General features: G+C 44.4%; 1 protein-coding gene across 1 annotated transcript in view; it reads left to right on the top strand.

The window, feature by feature from the left end:
• Window positions 1–22,808, top strand: part of Ikzf3 (IKAROS family zinc finger 3) — an 89,422-nt gene that overhangs the window by 48,850 nt on the left and 17,764 nt on the right. Inside the window, exons 4-6 of the mRNA XM_031351105.1 lie at window positions 13,419–13,676; window positions 15,290–15,457; window positions 18,588–18,704. Of these exons, the coding sequence (XP_031206965.1) occupies window positions 13,419–13,676; window positions 15,290–15,457; window positions 18,588–18,704 (543 nt within the window). The remainder of the gene's footprint in view (window positions 1–13,418; window positions 13,677–15,289; window positions 15,458–18,587; window positions 18,705–22,808) is intronic.

Below are 22,808 nucleotides of genomic sequence, written 5' to 3'. Positions count from 1 at the left end.
CCAAGTCGCCATCTTATAGAATCTAAGCACAGAAATGACACCTCCAGCCACGTCTGTCAACTGGGAGGCATTTGGCTGCTTGCCACAAATGCCAAATGGTTTTCCGAATGACTACACCATTTTCCATCCCCACCATCCACACATGTGAGGACTGTGTTTTCCTTGTGTCCTTGTGTGTCTTTTTAACTTAATCTTTCCAGTAGGTGTGAAGAGGCATCTTGTAGTCTTAACTGCATTTCTGTAACAAACGATAACAATTATCATCGGCCCACTGTTCATTTGTACAATCTCTTAAGTGGGGTATCAATGCTGACATCCTGGGTTCTTTAAAAAAATCTGTTATGATAGTGCTAGCAACTGAATCTAAAGCCTTGTATATGCCAGGTCAACTCTATTACTTGAGTTATATTTATTTTTTAAAAAAAGATTTATTTATTCATTTTATGTATATGAGTACACTGTAGCTGTCTTCAGACACACCAGATCCCATTACATATGGTTGTGAGCCACCACGTGGTTGCTGGGAATTGAACTCAGGACCTCTGGAAGAGCAGTCAGTGCTCTTAACCACTGAGCCATCTCTCCAGCCCTTGAGTTATATTTCTACCCACCTGTATGCCTTCAACTGGGCTATTGGTCTTATTATTGAATTATGAGACACTTCTTGTTTATGAATCAGGATTTTAGTATCATATCTAAGAAATCTTTGTCTAAATCAAGGTCATGAATATACCACATGTTAACAATTACACTTGGACTATCTGATATCATGATGAATTTCATTACTGTAAAAACCCTGTGAGATATAGATTTTATCGTTGCACAAATGAGAAAATTCACAGAAGTCAGATTCTCATTAAAGTCATAGGCTGGTTAGTGCAAGGCATTGGATTGTAGTTTCAGTTGGAAAAAAAATAGTTAGATTCCACATTGTCATTGTCCTATGGCTGTCAGTCCCTGCTTTATTCTTTGACTATGAACAGTCGACAGTCTCTGTTAGGGATCACTAGGATGTGGGCTCAGGTCTTTGGCCAGCTTCTGCTCTGGTTCCCTCTAAGGGGCAGCATTCCCTCCACAGTCTCTCTGGTAGAGCTGGGATATCTCGCAGGCCTCCGGTGTGTGACTGGGCAGCTGTTAAGCAGTTGTGCTTCTCGCTCTAGGGATGAGCGAGTTCCAGTGACAAGATAGTGTATTCCCTGGTGCGCTTTAATGGTGCACATTCACCTAGAAGACAGCAGAGCCCCTCCCGCTTACTTATGCTCTCATCTCATTGTTTGAATGGTAGGAAAGGAAGGGTAAACAGAAAGGAGGGCTGGAGGTTCAAGAAATATGTTACAGATGGTCAACTTTATACTCTTTCTTTACACATGTTTTATTTCAGTTAATTTAATATTAAAAGAAAAAGAATCTCCGAGATTTTCATCTCTGCCTTCTCTCCCCCTCCCCTGATAGTCCCTCATACGCTTTGGGTCTGATTGCTGCACCTTCACTTAGAACAATTGATTGGTTTTCCTCTCCGCTAATGCGCTCGCTTTAGGCAAAACTACAATCTGTGCAATTTTTAAAAACACCATCAACCCTAATTTTGTACTTCAGGCAAGGAACAGAACGATCGTTCATCTTCTTCCCCTCTCACCTCCTTTCCTTGCTCCTACCCGTTGACTTGGTAAGCTGTCCCCAGACCCGCCCTAAGCCCAGCAGTCACCATTGAAGGTGCAAGGAGAATAATCTACCGCTACTGGGAGCGGAACGTGGATGTGCACACCCCTAACTCCAGCATTCCGGAGGCTGAGGGGGACAGCCATGAGTTCCAGGACAGCCTGTACTACAAGGCAAAACCCTGTCAAGGGTCAGGGTTGGAAGGTCTTGTTGTTCAGCTGGAGGACAGCTTGTCCCACACATACAAAACTCCAGGTTGGTCCCCCAGTGCTGCATCGGCTGGATGAGGTGTCACACTCCTAGGATCCCCGCACTGAGGAAGTGGAAGCAGGAGGATTAGAAACTCAGGGTCACCCTGGCCATCATCCAAAGCTGGTCTGGGATGGGTAGATCTAGAAGTAGAAAGATATTGTGGTAGCCTGTGGAGCACGAAGCAAGTGTAGAAAACCAGGAAGTGACTAGAGGTATCTCTGGGGTCAGCAGCGAGATATAGTCAGGCAGTCAGTGGCAGAAAAATGTTGAGTCAGGAGAGAATATAAAGGAAAAAAGGAAAAAGTTTGGAAAAACAGAACTCTTCCCGCCTTGGCCTGCTTGTTATCAGTGAATTGGTTCAGGCTGCATGAGGAATTCATTCATTCATTCATTTATTCCCTAGAATAACTGAGTCTGTAAGTTCTGGAACAGTCTTGAAATGGTTCCTAGTCTGTAAGGGATAAACGTGTTATCTGCCCCATAACACACTACATACACCAGGAGCTACGTGTGCTGTGACCATGGAAGACATTTTGGTTCACCTGTGACCCCGAGTTTGACATGGTAGTAATCAGAAGGTTTTTTAGCCAATGTAATTATATTTGAATTAACAGCCTTTGAATTTTCCCAAGAATTATAGTTTAATGTGTGCTGTGTATGTGTGTGTGCAGATGTTCATACATGTCTACATGTATATTCGAGTGTTTGGGACTGTGTGTATCTGTGTCAGATACCTTCCTCTGTTGTTCTCCACCTTATAATTGTGAGACGGGGTCTCTCACCCGGACCTGGTGCAAACTAATTAATCAAGACTGGCCTCTGAGCTCCAGGGGTCCTCTTCCCTCCACCATCCCAGTGCTAGGGCTAAAGATACAACCAGCACACCTGGCTTTTCCCTGGGATGCTACTGGTCCCAACTCAGCCCTCAGGCCTGTGCAGTAAGCATTTTACCGCCAGAACCATCTTCCTAGCCTCTAAGTAAATGCAAGAGAGACAGACAGAGAGAGAGATTGATGCCAAGCATGACAAATACACTCCTGTAGTTCTGGCACTTGGAAGACGGAGGCAAGATAACCAGTTCTTCAAAGCTAGCCTGGGCTATGCAAGGGGGAAAAAAAGCCAATTCCAGCCATTCAGGAGGCAGAGGCAGGTGAATCTGAGGCTAGCCTGGGCTACATAGTGAATTCTGGGACAGCCAGAGCTACAGAGTGAGAACCTGTCTCAAAAAAGAGGGAGGGATCCCCTGGAACTAGAGTGTTGGATGGTTGAGAGCCACCACATGTGTGCTGGGGATTGAACCTGGGTCCTCTACAAGAACAACAAGTGCTCTAACCATGGAGCTGTCTCTCCAGCTTGTATTTTCATTCATTTTTTAGGCATAGCAGTTACTGCTCAGAATTACAAATGCCAGATAAAATATAGATTAAAACAAAGGAGGGGCTGGTGAGATGGCTCAGCTGTTAAGAGCACTGACTGCTCTTCCAAAGGTCCTGAGTTCAAATCCCAGCAACCACATGGTAGCTCACAACCATCCATAATGAGACCCGATGCCCTCTTCTGGGGTTTCTGAAGACAGCTACAGTGTACTTACATATAATAAATAAATATAAATCTTTAAAAAAATAGGTAAAGGAAATCTCTATAGAGCTCCTTATTGTATTATTTTATGTATACTACTGTTTTGCTTGTATGTCTATGCACCATTTTCATGCCTGGTGTCCTCAGAGGCCAGAAAGAGGCATTGGGTCCCCTGGAACTTAAGTTTCAGAAGATTGTAAACCACAACGTGGGTGCTGGGAAGCAAACCCAGGTGCTCTATAGAAGCAACAGGAGCTCTTAGGGGCTAGGCCAGATGAAGATGGGCTTTGCGATGGGCAGAACTAAACGATGCTTTAGACTTACAATGCTTTGTGGTTCAGGAGAAGCCTTTATGCACTGGTTGGTCCTTCAGCACTTTCATTTTTTTCAGTGAAGGGCTGAGCCTGGTTCACTGACATTTAAAAAGCTTAGTGAAGTCAGTTTGCTGAAACCACCCCTACCCCTGGGCGCAGAGTATTCCTGATGTTGGACATAGCCAGTCTTACCTTTTAAATGGGAAGCCAAGAAATGTACTGAAACTATTGAATAAAATCATTGTTACTATTATGCAAATGAACTGCATTGCCAGCCAGTTAAAAAGGCACAGACTGATGTCCTTGGTTAAATTGAGGAGTGGGGGGGGGTCTTTTTGTAACTGTTAACTTTGGGGGAGTACGTTAATTCTCTTGCAATTGAAGTGACATGGTTTACCCATTATGTGTGTAGATACTTTACAGAGAAATTTGAAAGGCCGAGGAGAACTTGTTTTAATGAGAACCTTAACCAGGCAAATATCACCCAAGCCTGCTTGCACACTCTTCCGTGCTCTTGTGATAGTAGCTTCTCATCCCTTCGTAGATTGGGTCACTCTTTTCAGGTTTTCTTGATCTTAAAATAGACACTTTAAAAATTAACAACTGACTGTCATCTTGTCTTTAAAGGCAAGAAAAGAGAAACCATAACAGATCCTGCCAATCATTGATTAGAAGTTTAATATGCATTGAGACTTTAGAGCTTTAGTAGTTAAATACCCAAACTCCTCCATATTCTTTAATTCTCAAAATATCAGAGTTTCTCTTTTCTCTTGAATTCCTTCATACATAAAGTGGTGAACTAGAAAATGCCAAGGACCATCATTTCAGTGTTTTCATTCCTGATACAAAGAGAACATCTCCGGAAAGACTCGCAGACATTATGTTTATGAGGGATCTGTCGGTTCTAGTTGCCTGTGTGTTGGGGCAAGACGCCTACGGAGCCCGTGTGTGGACAAGACACCTAGGGAACCTGTGTCTCCCGGTTTGCACTTTTCTCCGTCAGGCTTCTAAATCCTATTAACAGCTGTCAAAACCTGGTAAACTATTTAGGTGCTTTCACAATTTGTTTAATTGGATAGTTAGAAAATGGCATGCTAGAAAATCCCCCCCGCCTTTCTTTTAGCCTGGCTGAACATCTGTAGCATTAGGGCCTCATTATCTCTGAATTGGCATAGCAAGTCGGTGCATCATTAAAATGCCACATTAAGATGATTAAGCGTCTTTGTTATCCAGTTGACTTTTGCATGTGCTGAGGATTTCATGGTTATGACCCTCTATCCTTGTAAAACACTCGAACAACATCATCCCTTTTTGTCTTCCCAGTCTAGGAGCCTCTGTTGTTTTGTCCCTCTGGCCACGTTGCTGGCAAACTGATGGCCATTCTTTCACCCCTGGCCTTCTTGTTGGATTTTGAGATCTCGTGGTCCAGAGTGGAAATTCAGCACCTCCTATTAATACTCGGATGTTCCTTCAAGCAACGTGCCACCCAGGGAACCCAAGTTGCCTGTTCTGTGTGTCTTTGATGGGGTCTGCTCTCCAGCCGAGCATTTTATGTGCCTGTAAAAACAAACGGAGGCACAGTTGGCTGAGGCTGCTATCGCCCCTGAAGGATTTAGGGGCTGGATCCTTTCCAGGCCCCATTGTTTTTGCAGTGTCTCAGGTGAAACCAAAAATGTCTACTCCAGGAGCTCGAGCCTTTCAAGTGATAAGCATCACCCCAGGAAGTGAAACCATGTGCGTCCGCCCCAGTGAGCCAAACCTTTGTTCTCCTCAGCCTACAAAATTCTCTCTAGGGGGTGTGTGTGTTAGTGTGTGCCATTGTCCTCAGCGGCCTCCAGAACACAGACAGCGATGGGAACAATTGTCCCCCAGAGCAGCTCCTTCAGAAAGTTTAGTTTAATCTAATTTCCTATGGGTTAGATTCAATTTAAACAGCTTTTCCTCCCTCTGGGAATGTAGAGCAATTACTTTTATCAGCAATTTGTGGTTTGCTGTGTTCTTTTCTCCACAAGTTCAATTACACGAAATCTACTTAGGAAGCCTTTAATATTTTTTTTTATTATGAAATAGATCATACATCCAAAAAGGCAGATTATAATTAAACTTACAGTTTAAAGAATACTAATAAAGTGAGCATCCAGAGACCCATCACCCGACTTAAGAAATAAATCTTGCTGGTGCCTAAGAGGCTTCTTGATGCTGTTTGAAGAGTCAATTCAAATTGTCTGAGAACCCTGATCTAATTATAATAAGGTTAGAATTTACAAAACCAAGTGGGAGATTGCCCACACTGCAAACAATTCGCTCACTCTACAAAAGACTTCAGACTTGGGCTGGGAATGTAACTCAGTAAGTAAAGAGCTTCCTGCCTAATTGTACCCATCCCTCAATCCCTGCCACCCACCCAGACAGGTCTCCAGCACCTACGTGCACACCAGCCAGGTGCAGTATCACTTGCCTTTAAACCCTCCTCAAATGATGGAGACCCTTCTCCATCATTAGTAGATCAAAGTGAGACTCCTACAATATCCAGGTTTTGTTTGGTTGGTTGATTTGGGTTTTTTGTTTGTTTGTTTTTGTATTTTTGAGACAGGGTGTCTCTGTATAGTCCTGGCTGTCCTGGAACTCGCTCTGTAGACCAGGCTGGCCTCGAACTCAGAAATCCACCTGCCTCTGCCTCCCAAGTGCTAGGATTAAAGGTGTGCGCCACCACCGCCTGGCTCAGTATCCAGGTTTTATTTTATTTTATTCTTAGTGTGTCATGTGAGGTCAGAGGACAGTTTGTAAGGGTCAGACCTCTCCTTTTACTGATGGTCGCAAGAATCAAACTCAGATTATAAAGCTTGCATAGCAAAATGCATTTACCCACTACGCTGTCTCACTGGTTTCACAATTTCTGATTTAAAAGACGTGTAATCAAGGCTGGAGAGTTGGCTCAGTGGTTAAGAGAACTGACTGCTCTTCTGAAGGTCCTGAGTTCAATTCCCAGCAACCACATGGTGGCTAACAACCATCCATAATGAGATCTGACGCCCTCTTCTGGAGTGGCTGAAGACAGCTACAGTGTACTTACATATAATAAATAAATCTTAAAAAACAAAACAAAAAAAACAAAAAACATGTAATCATGCCAGGCTGTGGTGGCGCATGCCTTTAATCCCAGCACTTGGGAGGCAGAGGCACGTAGAGCTCTGTGAGTTCAAGGCCAGCCTGGTTTAGAAAGGGAGTTCCAGGACAGCCAGGGCTGTTACACAGAGAATGCATGTCTTAGAAAACAAACAAACAAAAAAACAAAAAACGAAGAAACAAGCAAACACGTGCAGCCCCTGGTCATCTGAGGTCTTTTTGTTTTGTTACTGTTTTTCCTGTGTTTGCTTTTTTTGTTTTGGTTCAAGATCTCACTATGTAGTCCCAGTTGGCCTTGAGTTTACCATCCTTCTGTCTCCACCTTCAGAGTACAGGGATTACCGACCTGTAGCACCATTCCAGGTTTTGGGGGGCTAGAGAGATGGTTGAGCAGTTAAGAGAATGGACTATCCTTCCAGAGGGCCTACGTTTCATTCCCAGCACCCACATCGTGGCTCACAATCATCTGTGACCTCAAGTTCCAGGAGATCTGATGCCCTCTTCTGGCACTCCAGGCATCAGGCATGCAAGTAATGCACAGATACACGTGCATATAAAACACCCATACGTGTGATATAAAATAATTTGTCTTTTATTTTGTTGTTATTGTTGAGACAGGGTTTCTATAACTGTAGTTTATCCTGGTACTCACTCTGTAGACCAAGCTGGCCTCAGACTCACAGAGATCTACTTGCCTCTACCTCCCAAGGGCTGAAATTAAAAGCATTTGCTACCATACCTAGCTACAAGTTAAAATAATTTTCAAAAGATTAAAAGCAAGTATGTTTTTCTATTTGATTTTGTAGTTGTTGTTTGACATGGAGTCTTGTTATATTGCCCACAATATTCTCAGGCCCATGAGCTTCTGTGGTCCTTCCACCTTAGCCTCCGGAGCAGCTGGGACACCAGGTGTACAGCTAGTGTATACTGTTAAGCGCAGCTCCTCGACTCTTTAAAAGGAAAAAAGTGCGTGTATGTGTGTGTGTGTGTACACGTGTGTGTATACGCGTGCGCACAAGAGTGCATGGTACAGAGGTGTTCATGTGAGTATAGGTGCCCACAGAGGCCTGAGGGAATATTGGATACCCTGTGCCTGGAGTTACAGGTGGTTGTGAGTTGCCCAGTGTGGGCACTGGGGACAGAACTAAGGTCTTCAGCAAGAGCAATGTGTGCTTTTATCCCTGCCACCCTCCTCTGGGGTAGCCCACATCTACTCTATGTAGATACTGGCAAAGCAGTGTCATAGAGAATATGTAAAGTTACACACACAGAGACACACACAGACATACACACGGAGAGAGAGAACACACAGAGAGAGAAAACATACCGAGGGGGATGGGAGTGGGAAGGGAGTCTGCTAGCCAAGGGCTATGGCTTCTGCTCTCAGCTAGCTTAATAGCTGTAGGGAATAAGAGAGAGTTTATAAGTAGCCTGGAGGAAGAAAGAATGGGCTATTTCCCAGCTGAGGGAATCCAGGAAGACAGAGAGGGGGAACTGGATATTAGTTTTGCTTTAGAAGATACGTAGGATTTAGGCTTGTGGCAGTGTTGGGGAAGACCGTGTAGTCTATGGAAGTAATGTGAGCAGACCAAGGACACATAGATGATTAGCTGGAAAAGGAGATCTCAGGTCTAAGAGTCAGCATCCCAAGGATAACCTTGGCGCAGATCTCATAAAGCCCTTTTAGTTTTGTTCCTGCATTTTGACTTTATTGTGTTGGCAGTGGAGAATATTCCCTGGTTTTGGCAGAGCCGTGACATGAGCCGCACTTTAGTCTTAGGACAAACCGTAGTACACAGGATGAACTGGAGAGGTTCACAGTATGAAGGCTCCAGATAGGAGGAGAGGACTCGGGACCTTGGAGTAATGGGTGTGGGAGGCGGTGAGTGGGCATTCTTGAATGTCCAGCCCAAACAAGAAAAAGAGAAGACAACTGTGAGGCTTACAGCTTGAGTAACGGGGAAGAAATATTTTGACTTTAGAGGATTGGGAAATAGGATTGGAGAGGAGGAAAGAAAGTGTCCCATCTGGAACTGTATACATCTGGGGATTGATCCGATAAAGCCTTGGATAGGAGGCCAGCCTGGTCTACAAAGTGAGTTCCAGGACAGCCAGGGCTACACAGAGAAACCCTGTCTCGAAAAAACAAAAACAAACAAACAAACAAACAAAATGAATTGCCATAGAGAAGTGTTCAGGGAGAAGAACAGAGGGTTAGCCACAGAAATTAAAAGGTAAGGGTGGGGAAAGAAACAATCAGAAAAGAGATACCATGTCATTGAAGAAACAGGAGCACAAAAAAGAACAAAAGACAGTGGCCTGTGTCCAAGGGTGGGAAGAGTTTCGGGAATGACAGACAAGAACGCACTGTGTTTACAGCCCAGTAGACTGTTACAGGGGACAGAATCAATTGCCAATGCCAGATTCCAGGGCATTTTGAGGAGCTAGAGGCAGTAAATGTAAATCCAACAAGAAAGTGGTTAGGAGAGAGGATGAACTTAAGGTCTTAGCGATGTGATGCTCACCTAGACGGCAGAGAACAGGGACGAAGGAGTTTGCCCCTGGACAGTCTGAAGCCTGAAGGAATGAGTAGGTGTGGAGTTCCATATCACAGTGTCCAGAGTTGGAGACGGGAAGAGGAGAATGCCCCTCTTGGGAGTAAATAGGTTTGTAGTTAAAGCTTACTGGTTTGATTGTGGGCACACCTGTTAGTATTTCCTGGGTGCATTAGTAGATTGCCTGTGTTTCTTTGGCTCCAACAAATCTTCCTCCCAAAGTATGGAATGAATTTCTTCACTAGGGAGTCCAGTGCTCTCCGGGTTTGGGATCAATGGTTCGTGTTTGGAGGTTGGAGGGCCCAGCGGTCTCTCAGGAAGCTCATCTGTACCTTTGTGTCTCTCGGTTTTTGAGTCTGCACCTCTATTTGCCTTTCCATGACAAACTATGAAGTTGCTGAATCCTAGTAACTTTATTAGATAAATTGCACTGTAGCCCTGGCTGTCCTGGAACTCATTTTATACCCCACACTGGCCTCGAACTCAAAGATCCACCTGCCTCTGCCTCCCAAGTGCTGGGATTAAAGGTGTGTGCCACCACCGCGTGTTCACATTTTCTAATCAAAATGGAAAGGATTCTTTTCTGCTGGCCCTTTCAGTCTGCTGGTCTTTGGTTCTCAGTAGAAGACGTTTTTCCGTTGAGCTTCTTTTAAACGCCTACATGCAAACTGAAGTGCACTCAAGCTTTGCTAGGATGTCACCCACAGCTGGAACAACAGAGGCAAAGACGGGGGACACCAGCCTTGGGTTCGCACTTCTCTTAAATGGTGAAAAAGAGAAACAACACTAGAGGAAACAGATTCCACAGGAAAGCAGGCAAGATCCAGGAAGAAAGAAACAAAGAAACACAGAAAGAAAGAAAGAAACAAAGAAACGAAAGAAGGAAGGAAGGGAGGAAGGAAGGAAGGAAGGAAAAAAGAAAGAAAGAAAGGAAGAAAGAAAGAAAGAAAGAAAGAAGGAAAGAAAGAAAGGAAGAAAGGAAGAAAGAAAGAGAAAGAAAGAGAGAAAGGAAGAAAGAAAGAAAGAAAGAAAGAAAGAAAGAAAGAAAGAAAGAAAGAAAGAAAGCAAGCTAGTTAATCTCTTTCCGTGTAAGAGAAATCAACTCCTCTCTAAGCAAGATGCATCAGCAATGTGGCCCATGTTGCGTTTACTTCAGCCTTCCATGCCACAGTCAAGCAGTTGTGAACCACGACCTGTGACGAGCAGGGAAACAGTAATGGCCCTGATGATGGTGGTTAGGCCTTGTCTTGCTCTATTAAGCAAACACAGTTAGTATAGATGAAAGGTAACCCTGGTAGAAGTGAAAATTGAAACCAGGGTGGAAGGCAGCAAGCCGTACAGCTGCGATGGTACTTCCTTCTCTGCTAGCAGGATCAACACTTCTCATATGTTTTGGAAGGGATGTAGTTTTTAAAAATATCGTGGGTTTTTTTTTTTCACAGTGTTTTGTGTTTTTACATCTACCCCAGTGAGAGAAGGGTGTGGAATAGAGTTGTTAAACAGACTCTTAGACTTGTCTATGTGGGAGGATGGGGTCCACCCCAACCACCTGGTAGTTTAAGGGTTTGTTTTTTTTTTTAATTTACTTTTTACATGTATGAATGTTTGGACTGATAGTATGTTTGTAACCAACTGTGTCTCTGTGGACGTTTTAAAAAAGGACTTCAGATCCCTTGGAACGGGTGATATGGGTGGTTGTAAGCCACCATGTGGGTGCTGGGAACCAAACCCAGGTCCTCTACAAGAGCAGCAAGTTCTCATAACTGCTGAGCCATCTCTTCGGGTCTAGCATAGCCCTTGCCAGAAACTGGCTGGGTAAAAATTAGGAAAATGGCTGACTTGTGTTTGCTTCCACATTTCCTGTCTGAGAAGGAAAAAAAAGGGGGGTGGGAAGGGGTTGGATTAGCCAATCTCTGCATTCTCTTTTGCTCTAAATTCCATTGATTTGTGTTTCTTCGTGGAAAAGTAAAGCTTCCAATGTTTAAAGACTCAGTGCTTGAAAGAATAAGCAAGTACACAGCAAACTTTACATATGACAGCAAACTTTACATACGACAGCAAACTTTACATACGACAGCAAACTTTACATACGACAGCAAACTTTACATATGACAGCAAACTTTACATACGACAGCAAACTTTACATATGAAAGAGTCTTACATGCTGGTCTCATGAGCTGATTTTTTAGAGGTTTTTGTTTGTTTGTTTGTTTTTGAGGGGGTTAGTATATAAACTTGCCTTCTCCATTTCTTCTATCGTTTGGTTTTAGTTTTTTGAGACAGGGTCTCATTTCGCGTAGTCCATGCTGGTCTGAAACTCATTGTGTAGACCAGGCTGGGTCTCATACAGAGACGACCTGCCTCCTTGGCCTCCAGAGTGTTTGCACTAAAGGTGTGTGAGCTACCATGTCCAGCCAGCCTTCTATGTGTCTTATGTCCTCCCAGTTGGCAAAGTGTTTGCCACACACACATGAAAACCTGAGTTTGATCTCTAGCACCCAAATAAAGCAGTAGGTGTGATGGCAGGCGCTGACCCCAGCACTGAGGAGGTAGGGACAAAAGGCTTCCTGATGCTCACTGGCTGGCCAGCCAGCTTGGCCTGATCACTGAACCTCAGGTCCCAGTGAGAGACAGGCACTGTCTCAAAAAAACAAGGTGAGCAGTTCTTGAGGAGAAACACCTGAGTTGGCTTACACACACACACACACACACACACACACACACACACACACACACACACGAGGGTTGTAGCATGATAGAAGAGAGTACCAGGAAGTAGAATGCTGCTTACTTTCTGTGTTCTGTTCCCCCTGACTGTTCCCACCTGCAAAAAGAATGCCCAACAGTGCAGCAGCCCTTTAAAGAACAGTGGTTAGTCACCCAACTTACTTAGGTCAGATCCGTCCCTCCTCTTAAGTCTAGTCCTCTAATTAATCTAGGGTCTTGAGTGTAGTCTTACTTAGGTTAGGTCTAGCTGTCTCTTCCCCTGATTGGGTTGCACCCAGCTCATCCAGAAACGGTTCCTCAGCTTGAATTAAAGCATTACTTCCTTTGTCTGTCTCAACACCGTTCGCCAGCACCAGATTTCCTCGGCTTTCAATCACTTCCAAGGCAGAGAGATAAGACAGCCTTCCCACAGTTCACACAGAAGGAAAGCAGAAAAGCTGGCTTCAACTCAAAAGCAAAAAACAAAAAATACAAAAAAAACAGTTTCAAATCCTCAGCTCTGAATATTCATGGTCTGCAGGAAGACCTATGTGGCATCAAAATGATAGGTTCATCTTGAAACCAAAGGCCAGGTCCCATTGGTTTTTTTTAACTTTGGCCACCAAAAAAAGATCTGAAAACCTTTCTTCTCTCCAAGGACTAGGGACAGGTTTTCAGAATGTTTGTTTCATGTTCTTCTTTGTGTGGTCACACCTAAAACTTGTTGTCTCTGATCTTCTGGATAGCCTAGGACTCTGCCATTTTATGTGTGGATGTTGCAAGGGGGGAGGATATGTGTGAGTTTGTGTGTGTGTGTGCGCGCATGTGCGTACATGTGTGTACATTTGTGCATGTTTGTGCGCTCCTGTGTGCATGCGTGTGTACTTGTGTGTGTATGTGTATGCTCATGTGTACATGTTTTTGTGCATGCATACATATGTGTGTGCTTGTGTGTACATGTGTATGCGTGTGTGTGTGTGTGTGTGTGTGTGTGTGTGTGTGCTTTTGTAAATGTGTACCTATGTGTGTGCATATATGTGTCTGTTGCTCTATGGTTCTGAATTCAAACAGTGGATGGTCACCCTCACGGCACTTTCTTGTTTTGATTGTATACAACATTCTGTGAGCTTCCTCTGTCCTTAATTGTCGGTTGTGGGCCTCTTTTCTGAGCCGCTTCACAGCTTCAAATACAGACATCGTTCATTTCTTGCTCTTATGTCCCCTGCAGAAGATTCGATGAAAGTGAAAGATGAGTACAGCGACAGAGATGAGAACGTTCTGAAGCCGGAGCCCATGGGAGATGCAGAAGAGAGTGAAATGCCTTACAGCTATGCAAGAGAATACAGCGACTATGAAAACATTAAGCTGGAGAGACACGTGCCGTACGACAGCAGCAGACCGACCAGTGGGAAGATGAACTGTGATGTGTGCGGATTATCCTGCATTAGCTTCAATGTCTTGATGGTTCATAAGCGAAGCCACACCGGTAAATAGTTTCCTCCTTCCATTCTCAAAACTGTCCTCATGCATCCCCGTGAGGAGCCAAGTGGCAGAATGTGGGTCTTTCTTTGGATTCCTCCATTGCTATCTGCTATAATGTTGATGTCTCCCTTTGCCTTGGTGGTTTACCCAGCAGCTCTTGTTTGTGCTTCACTATGCATTTGGCAAACACATTGCAAATACTGTGGCTAAGAAGAGACGATCAAAGGTCTGGTGTAGTGGCACACACCTTTAAACCCAGTGTGCGGGAGGCAGAGGCAGGCTGATCTCTGAGTTTGAGGCCAGCCTGGTCTACAAAGTGAGTTCCAGGACAGCTGGGGCTACATTTAAGACTCTGGAGAGACAGAGAGAGTCAGAGAGAGAAACAGGGAGAAAGAGACAGAGACAGAGAGATAAAGAGAGATAGACACTCAGAAAGACAGAGAGAGGGACAGAGAAATATAGAGTCAAGAGAGATAGAGAGAAACAGAGAGACAGGGAGAGACATAGAGGTACACAGAGAGATAGAGACAGGCAGAGACAGGCAGGGACAGACAGAGAAAGATTAAGAACAAGCATCTAGTTTAGCCAAATGATTCTGCTCAGTCAGTGAGCAGGAGCTGAACTGTATGCTTTGCTTCTGAGAAATCTTCCAAGTGTTTTTACAAGGCACATTCATAAAAATGGGTCTTCCTACTGTAGATAAAAGGATAGGAGTTTTATCCTTAAAGACATCTTCGTACTGGGCAGTGGTGGCGCAGGCCTTTCATCCCAGAACTTGGGAGACAGAAGCAGGCGGATTTCTGAGTTCGAGGCCAACTTGGTCTACAGAGTGAGTTCCCGGACAGCCAGGACTACATAGAGAAACCTTGTCTTGAAAAACCAAAAATATAAAATAAAATAAAGTAAAATACATCTTCATATGGTAAGCAAGGATCTATAGGAAAGCCCGTGAACAAGTCACACTGAGTCAATAGATTCCATGTGATACAGAGACTCTAAAAGGCAGACTGGTGCCTTGACCCCTTGTTACATCTTGCATCTAAGCATGCCTCAGTGGCTCAGTCCCAGTACTCAGTGACTATAGCAGGAGACCATCATGATGAGTTCCACGCCATCCTGGGCTACAGAGGAAAACCCTGTCAAAAAAAAAAAAAAAAAAGTAAAAACCACCAAACAGAACAAAGACTTTAATCCCAGCACCAACATGCAGGAGGCAGAGGCAGGCAGTTCTCTGTGAGTTTGGGGCTAACCTGGTCTATATAGTGAGTTTCAAGCCCGGTCTCAAAAATACGAGAATGAAGGCTTGAATCTGTGAGTCTTTTTTGCAAGGGCAACTGCCTTCAGATGCCAAGAGAGACGCCCCTAGAAAGCTCCTGAGGCAGCTTGTTCCTTGGCACTGACTCAGAGCAAGGTGACAGCTAGCATTGTTCTGAGTGGGAGCATTCATTCTTCAAAGAGGAAGCTCCCACACGTCTCTTCTCCTGAAAAATGTAGCTCCCAAGCGATCTGTGTCACTGTGGGGAGCGGTGCCCAGAGATGGGCCTTTACCCAAGGCCTCTAATCTGTGCGCCCGCCTGCCCACTTACCTTGTGATCTCCTTTTTCGTCCTTTCTGAAGGTGAACGCCCGTTCCAGTGTAATCAGTGTGGGGCATCTTTTACTCAGAAAGGTAACCTCCTCCGCCACATTAAGCTGCACACGGGGGAAAAACCTTTTAAGTGTCACCTCTGCAACTATGCATGCCAAAGGAGAGATGCGCTCACGGGACACCTTAGGACACATTCTGGTAAGTGAGGACGCGAACATCCCATACCTAGTGACCGTGGAAACAAAAAAAAAAAAAGTCAAGTGCGGAGGCCTCCATCTGTCACCCCCCACCCTCCCCAAGGGTTGCATCAGTGCAGTCCTCTAGGGCTAATGCACTTCCATTAAGGCATTAATTGCTCTCCGTCTGCCTCACTGGAAACAGTTCACCCAGCAGCCTGGTGTCTGGAGAGCAGCAGCAGTCAAACAAATTACCACGCCTTTGTGGTTTCTTTGCGGAGAAAGATTGTATCCATCAGTATTTTTATGGTAAACTAATTGTTAAGGGATTGTTTTCTTAGTTTGTACACACACACACACACACACACACACACACATACACTTTCCAATTCTCCATTCAGAAACTACACATACAAACTATGTACAGTTTGTAAATTATTATAAAATATAAACTGGGAGGGGGGTCACTGAAGCGATGGCCCAGTGATTAAAAGCACAGATTGCTCTTCCAGAGGACCAGGATTCCGTGTTGACATCCATATCTGCTGCCTTATAACCAACATCAGCTCCATCTCCAGGGATCCAACAGCTCCAGTCACCACAAATGCTTCTTCTCATGTGTATATACTCGAACAGATACCACATAATTATAAATTAAAAGAAAAGAAAGGAAAAACTGTAACTAAGATATAAATTATTATTTGAGGTTCGTTTTGGTGGTTCTGGGCTAACTTTCTTATTCATTGTGTTTTAGTTTTTGAGCTTGGAGCCCTACTTTATAGTCCTGGTTGAATTGGAACTCACTATGTAGACCAGGCTAGCCTCAATGTTGTAGCTGTCTTCCTGCCTTTACCTTCAGGGTGTTATAATCACAGGCATGCACCACCCTGCCCAGCTTCTGGCTAAATTTCCTAACCCAAACTTCCCCCTTCTTCAGCCCTCTTATTTTTAAGCTCTAAGAGCGGCCTCGAGAATTCTTAAAAAGCCACACGTTGCCGCGATCTTGTCGCTCCTTATTTTGAACAAGCAAGATGACACTTTTTTTTTTTTTTTAACATTTAGAATTTCCCTCTTAGAAAAATAAGGCTAGTCTTATTTTCAAAATCGGGACCTCATGTTCTTGATGTTATCTGTCGAAATTTTAATTTGAGAGAGAAAGAGGTTTGTTTTTATGTCAGGCCATGTTACTGCTTTGACTAAACCCAGGCCCCATCTCAAAGCTACTCCCAATTCAGAGGAAGATTAAACAAGCCAACCTCAGCAAAACCCACGACAGATCACATGTGGCAAAGAGGGTTTCTCTCTCTCTCTCTCTCTTTCTCTCTCTTTCTCTCTCTTTCTCTCTCTCTCTCTCATTTTAACTCATTTGCCAATTAGCAATGGGCATGATGAGGAAACAAGAAAACAAAAATAAGATTTTTCTCCCATTGCCCTCTTTCAAGTATAAAACCAGTAGGTCTTTTGAGACAGATTCCAAGAGCACCCAGGTTATGCAGAAATGGAACATTTTTAGCCATTGCAAACCTGTACTTTATTTTGATTTGGGACTTCATAAGGATCCCTTGAGGATACTTTTACTCCCAAAGCAAGAGGAATTGGAAAAAAAAAAACATTTCGTGACAGAGCCGGGTGACTCAGTGGTAGCACCTAGACCACACACACAAGGCTCCAGGCTTGATCCCTCATATATCAAAAACAAAAGGGGAAAAACCCATTTCAGTCTCTAAAACACTGACTTTTTTTTTTTTGGTTATGTTTTATCAATAGACCAGAAAAAAAAATAACCTTACAAAGAGAGTTGAAAGGGTTGCTTTCCTATGGATAAACTTATGGGGAAACGCCTGCTTTGTTTTAGAAAATCAGTTGAAGTCATTTTTGCAATTTGTTCTTCTGTTTGCTTTAAGACAGGGTCTCACTTTGTAGACCAGGCTGGCCTTGAACCCACAGAGGTCTGCCTGCCTCTGCCTCCTGGGTGCTGGGATTAAAGGGTTGTGCCACTATATCTGGCTATTACAATTAATTCTTAATTCTATTATTAAAAATATTCCTTGTTAATCAGATGTGTCTAGGCCATCTACTTGTTTGAAGCCACTTGATAAGAATAGCCCACACACTCCAAAATGTGGGTTTCTGATGCGTCTCTAGCCTGATCCCAATGCCCACAAACCACCGAGTTCCTTACTTAAAGTTAGATGATTGTCACAAAGCAGGAAGGATGCCTTCCCATTCCCATCCATTTTATGGGAATGAGCGTTTCCCCTGCATACTTGTGCCCAAGGAGGTCAGGAAAGGTCAGATCTCCTGGAACTGGACTTACTCTGGATGGTGATGAGCTGCCAGGTGTGTGCTGGGAATCAAACCCAGATCCTCTCTGAGAGCAACACACACGCTAACCCACCCCAACTGCCCCAATAGTAAGTACTCTAACTGCCAAACCATTGTCCCAGGTCCCAAATAATTTGCTTTGTCTTAGTTTTGAGACAGGGCCTCACTCTGTAGACCAGGTTGACATCAAACTCACAAAGAGCCTTCTGCATCTGCGGCATGAAAGGCTTTGTCACCACATTTGGCGGCATGGGGTTTTGTACCACACTACCTACCTTGAAGAACAAATGACCCTGGTTTCTCTGTCTTCCTTCCTTCCTTCCTTCCTTCCTTCCTTCCTTCCTTCCTTCCTTCCTTCCTTCCTTTCTTCCTTTCTTCCTTCCTTCCTTCCTTCTTTCCTTTCCCCCCTTTTCCTCTTCCTTCTCCTCCTCCTCCTCCTCCTTTTATGCTTAACTCTAGATCCCCTAGGACTAGGGTTACAGCTGATGTGAACCACCCCATATGGGTGCTGGGAACTTAAGCCCAGACCTCTGGAAGAGCAGCCAGCACTCTTAACCGCTGAGCCATCTCTCCAGCCTTCTGGACCTGTTTGTGTTAATCAAAAAGACACGAGGTTTAACCTGGAGCCAAACGCTAAATAAAGCAGTGTTCGCCCACTCTAGACCCTTCCATCCGCAAAAGGCCGTCCTTTTCAATCTTTTATTGTGATAGTGGACTGTAGCCTTGTTTCAGCTTAGCAGGTGTGACAGCAACATAGACTTGGAGGTATGGGTCCGGCCAGGCCAGCGGTGTGTAGGGTCCCTGAGCGTGCTGTGTCTTCCTTCTAGTGGAGAAGCCCTACAAGTGTGAGTTCTGTGGAAGAAGCTACAAGCAGAGGAGTTCCCTGGAGGAGCACAAGGAACGCTGCCGTGCCTTTCTTCAGAATCCTGACCTGGGGGATGCCGGTGAGTCGCACAGTGCTGGGTCGCAGGACTTGTCAGTGGGTGTCTGCTCTTCCAGGTGGTGGAGACAGATACTAGTCAGAACAAATAAGCAAGGTGGAGAGATCGTGAGTGCTATGGAGAAAAACAGAGCGAGTACAGGGTAAGTAAGGGTGAGCCAGGGAAGCTGCCAACCATGGAACATTTTAGTGGACTTAAAGGCGTGGCAGTGAGCCCCACAAGTCACTGGGGACCAGTCCATGCAAAGGTCCTGAGGCTCAACTTGAAGAAATGTAAATATAGCCCAGTGTGACTGGAATGGCTGGAGCAACGGGATGTAAAGCCAGAGGGAAGAGGGGAAACCAGATCTTATCAGGCCCAGCAGGCTATTTTAAAGACTTTTGAGAGAAACCGAAAACCTTTGAGCACAGCCAGGTGATGTCACCGGACTTCTCACCTGAAAGCCATCATCCTACTTGTTCATGAAGGTAGATTGTGCTGAGGACAAGGCAAGATAGATCTGGGGGAATCCAGTTAGGAATCTGTGGCGAGAATTCAAGCCAGAGGAAGCTAGCTGTCTTGGCATTGTCGGGGGTGATGGTGTTCCAATACTGTAAACGCATTTACAGAAAAAGTAGAGCCAGGGCAGGGCCAGCAGGATTTCCTCACAGTGTTGGAATGGCAGCATCAGAATGTGTCACAGGCTGGGGGGGTGGTTAGTGAAGAATCAGTTAAAAAGTGCAAGGACTTTCTTTACCCAGGGCCCAAAGATGATGTCTTTCTGTGTGCGTGTGACTTACTGTGGATGTCTGTACTTGGCTTTGACAGATTTCCTATGTTCTCTAGGGATTTGAACTGTCTGCCTCCTGACCATGGGTTGAAACACTCTGCTTCTCCTCCATGTCCAGGGTGGCTTTATTTCCTTCTCTTCTCCTACTTGCATCAGCCTAAAGCTTGTCTTGTACGGCATCTCTGGCAGTCATCCTTCCTCCTAATCCATTTGGCCTTCAACTTGATTCTTCAGCGTGGGGTGGGGAGTTGGTTGTTTGGTTATGAGAACCAAGTGCTTGTTTAGCGGGAAGCAGACCTCGTGGGCAGTGGTGTCTGACAGAGGTAACTGCACTGGAACACTTCGAGTGGCCTGAAGCAGGGTGATTACAGAGTGTGACAGAGCAAAAGGTGGGAGTTATGAAAAGCAGAGTAGAAATCCTGAATCCTGAGCACTCGCCCCTGTGGAGTGGAAGGAAACTGTGATTTAAGCACTGGGCAGTGGAAGCCCGTGGGCCTGTGCTTGCCTCTAGCTCTCATTCCAATGGTGTCTTGGGTTTTATTAAGGACCCTCATGCCCATCTTGGTTCTGGAGAGAGTTTGTTCCTTTAATAAAACAACTAAAGCTTGGTGTTCACCATCTTTGGCAGCATGCTTAGTAGTGAGTTCAGTGTTTGCCCATCAAAGAAACATCTAATCCTATGTTCTCGATTTAGAGGTGGAAAAAACAAAGACTTGTCAATATTCATTGACTAACTTAAAAACTACTAGAACTTTAACTTGCTTATTTCGTTTGTGTGTGTGTGTGTGTGCACTCAATGTGTGTGTACATGTGCATGCGTGCATGTGTCTAGCCATATTTTTTTGTTTTTTTGTTTTGTTCTGTTTGGTTTTTCGAGACAGGGTTTCTCTATTTAATCCTGGCTGTCCTGGAACTCACTCTGTAAACCAGGCTGGCCTTGAACTCAGAAATCCACCTGCCTCTGCCTCCCAAGTGCTGGGATTAAAGGTGTGCGCCACCACCGCCCAGCTATTCTTTTGTTTTTAAAGTATGACTTAAGGTGCAATTCATACCTATTTATAGCTGAAAAAGAGTCCATGTATGAATTTACCACATTCTGCTTTTCTATTCATTAATTAATAGATATTGGACTTAGTTTCCACTTTGGGGAATAATAAGCTATATTTTCAGTGATGTTATATTTTCTGGATAGCAAAAGAAATAAAGCAACACATACTGAATAGATATATGCACATACTAGTGTGTGTATATGTGTGAGTGTATGTGTGTCTGTATATGTGCATATATGTGTGAGTGTGTATATATATTTATATATGTGTGTATGTATGTGTGTATGTCTGTATGTATAAATGCATGTGTGTGTATGTGTGTGTATGTGTGTGTATATGTGTATGTGTGTGTATGTATATGTGTGTATGTCTGTATGTATAAATGTATGTGTGTATGTGTTTGTGTATGTGTGTGTATGTGTGTGTATGTGTATGTGTTTGTGTATGTGTATGTGTGTGTATGTGTGTGTATGTGTATGTGTGTATATGTGTATGTGTGTGCATGTGTATGTGTGTGTATGTGTGTGTGTATGTGTGTGTATGTGTGTGTATGTGTATGTGTGTGTATGTGTGTGTATGTGTGTGTATGTGTATGTGTGTGTATATGTGTATGTGTGTATGTGTATGTGTGTGTATGTGTGTGTATGTGTGTGTATGTGTATGTGTGTGTGTGTGTATGTGTGTGTGTATATGTGTGTGTATGTATGTGTATGTATATGTGTGTGTGTATGTGTATGTGTGTGTGTGTGTATGTGTGTGTGTGTGTGTGTGTGTGTGTGTGTGTGTGTATGATGATTCTCCTGGAAACAGGAGGAGGACCAGCAAGTTCACTTTCATATACAATATATTTGAAGTGATTATTTGTAAAGTAACTTTTTAAAAATTTCTGAATGCCCATACCATTGTAGTAATTTGAAGTTTTAAAAGTTACTATTAGAAGTGCTGGAAGGTCCGGGAGGCACTGAGCTTCAGACTGAGCTAGTTTGTATTCATAGGCATGTTTGATGGATGCCTGCAGCATAGTTGAAGTCTCAGCAAAAAGGAAAGGGTTAAAACCAAGGCAGCAAGTTCTGATTTGATTTCTTGTTTTGGTTTGGTTTGGTTTTTGAGATGTGGTTGGCTCTCTATGTAGCCCTGGCTGGCCTTGTAGCCCTGGCTGGCTTTGGACCTGCAGAGATCCACCTGTCTCTGCTTTTTGGATACTGGGATTAACGGAGATGTGCGCCACCATGCCTGGTTTTGATTTTTTTTTTTTTTTTAGGTTACATAATGGGTAAAGTCACAGCTTAATAAAGTATAAATACCACATGCTAGAACTATATGACTGAGTCTCTGAGGTCTTAAATAGTGTCCATACATTTTTTTTTTCTGAAATCCAAAGGTGAAGACTTTCTGATCCTACCAAAGCCAACCCCTTATTGACACCGTTGGTGTCCCATTTCCATTTCCTTCCTGTAACTAGGAGTCCAGTGTGAAGACCGTGTTCTATCCCAAGCCTGACCAATGCAGTAAAGTTTTTCTGCTTCCTGCCTCCATCTCTCTCTATGCCCAGTTTGATGTGGCACTGGGAAAAGAAGCCTCTGCTCTGTGCAGGCTACACAACCAAGCAGCTGCACTTACCCCAGGGCCGCACATCCTAAGGCTTTATCCCTCGGGTCCCTTCTAAAATGCCATCCCGAGGTCTGGAGTTCATGCAGTAAGCACATGCTTAAATCAAAGCACAGTGTGGCAAGAACACTCGGGTACCCAGGATGCTGAGGCAGGGGGATGCTGAGGCAGGGGGATGCTGAGGCAGGGGGATGCTGAGGCAACGGCATTCAGGGGTACCCAGGATGCTGAAGCAGGATGATTCTGACGTGGAGGGTAGGATAGCAAGACCCTTCCTGTCTCCAAAGAAAGAAAGGCTAAAGAAGTTAAGTTGTGGTGGAGTGTGAGAGATGAACTGGGAACAGAGTTGCCTAGCCTGGGAAGCAGAGCTTCCCGGAAGGGGACAGATGAAACGGCCTCAGAGCAAAGAGCAGCCTCTGATAGAATACCAGGGTGAAGTGAAAGGACCTCTAGATGTTCATTCTTTTATTTGGACACAGCCGGTTCAGTTCTGTATGCGTCACATCCTGGGTCAGAAGTGTTTGCAAGCTCCTGTCCCTGAAGAACACACACACACAGTCCACTGAGGCACTGCTCTACTAATGGAGACGTGTGAGTTATTGCAAGCTCAGCCCGAGTCTGTGCAGATGACATCATCACAGGACTCTGCTCCCGCTGCCTGAGGGAGTCCAGGTGACCAGA

The sequence above is a fragment of the Mastomys coucha genome, unplaced genomic scaffold (genome assembly GCF_008632895.1).
Source record: "Mastomys coucha isolate ucsf_1 unplaced genomic scaffold, UCSF_Mcou_1 pScaffold5, whole genome shotgun sequence".
In the NCBI taxonomy this organism is placed as follows: domain Eukaryota; kingdom Metazoa; phylum Chordata; class Mammalia; order Rodentia; family Muridae; genus Mastomys; species Mastomys coucha.
The sequence above is the reverse complement of the archived record's forward strand: the minus strand, read 5'-3'. Positions and strand labels throughout refer to the sequence as shown.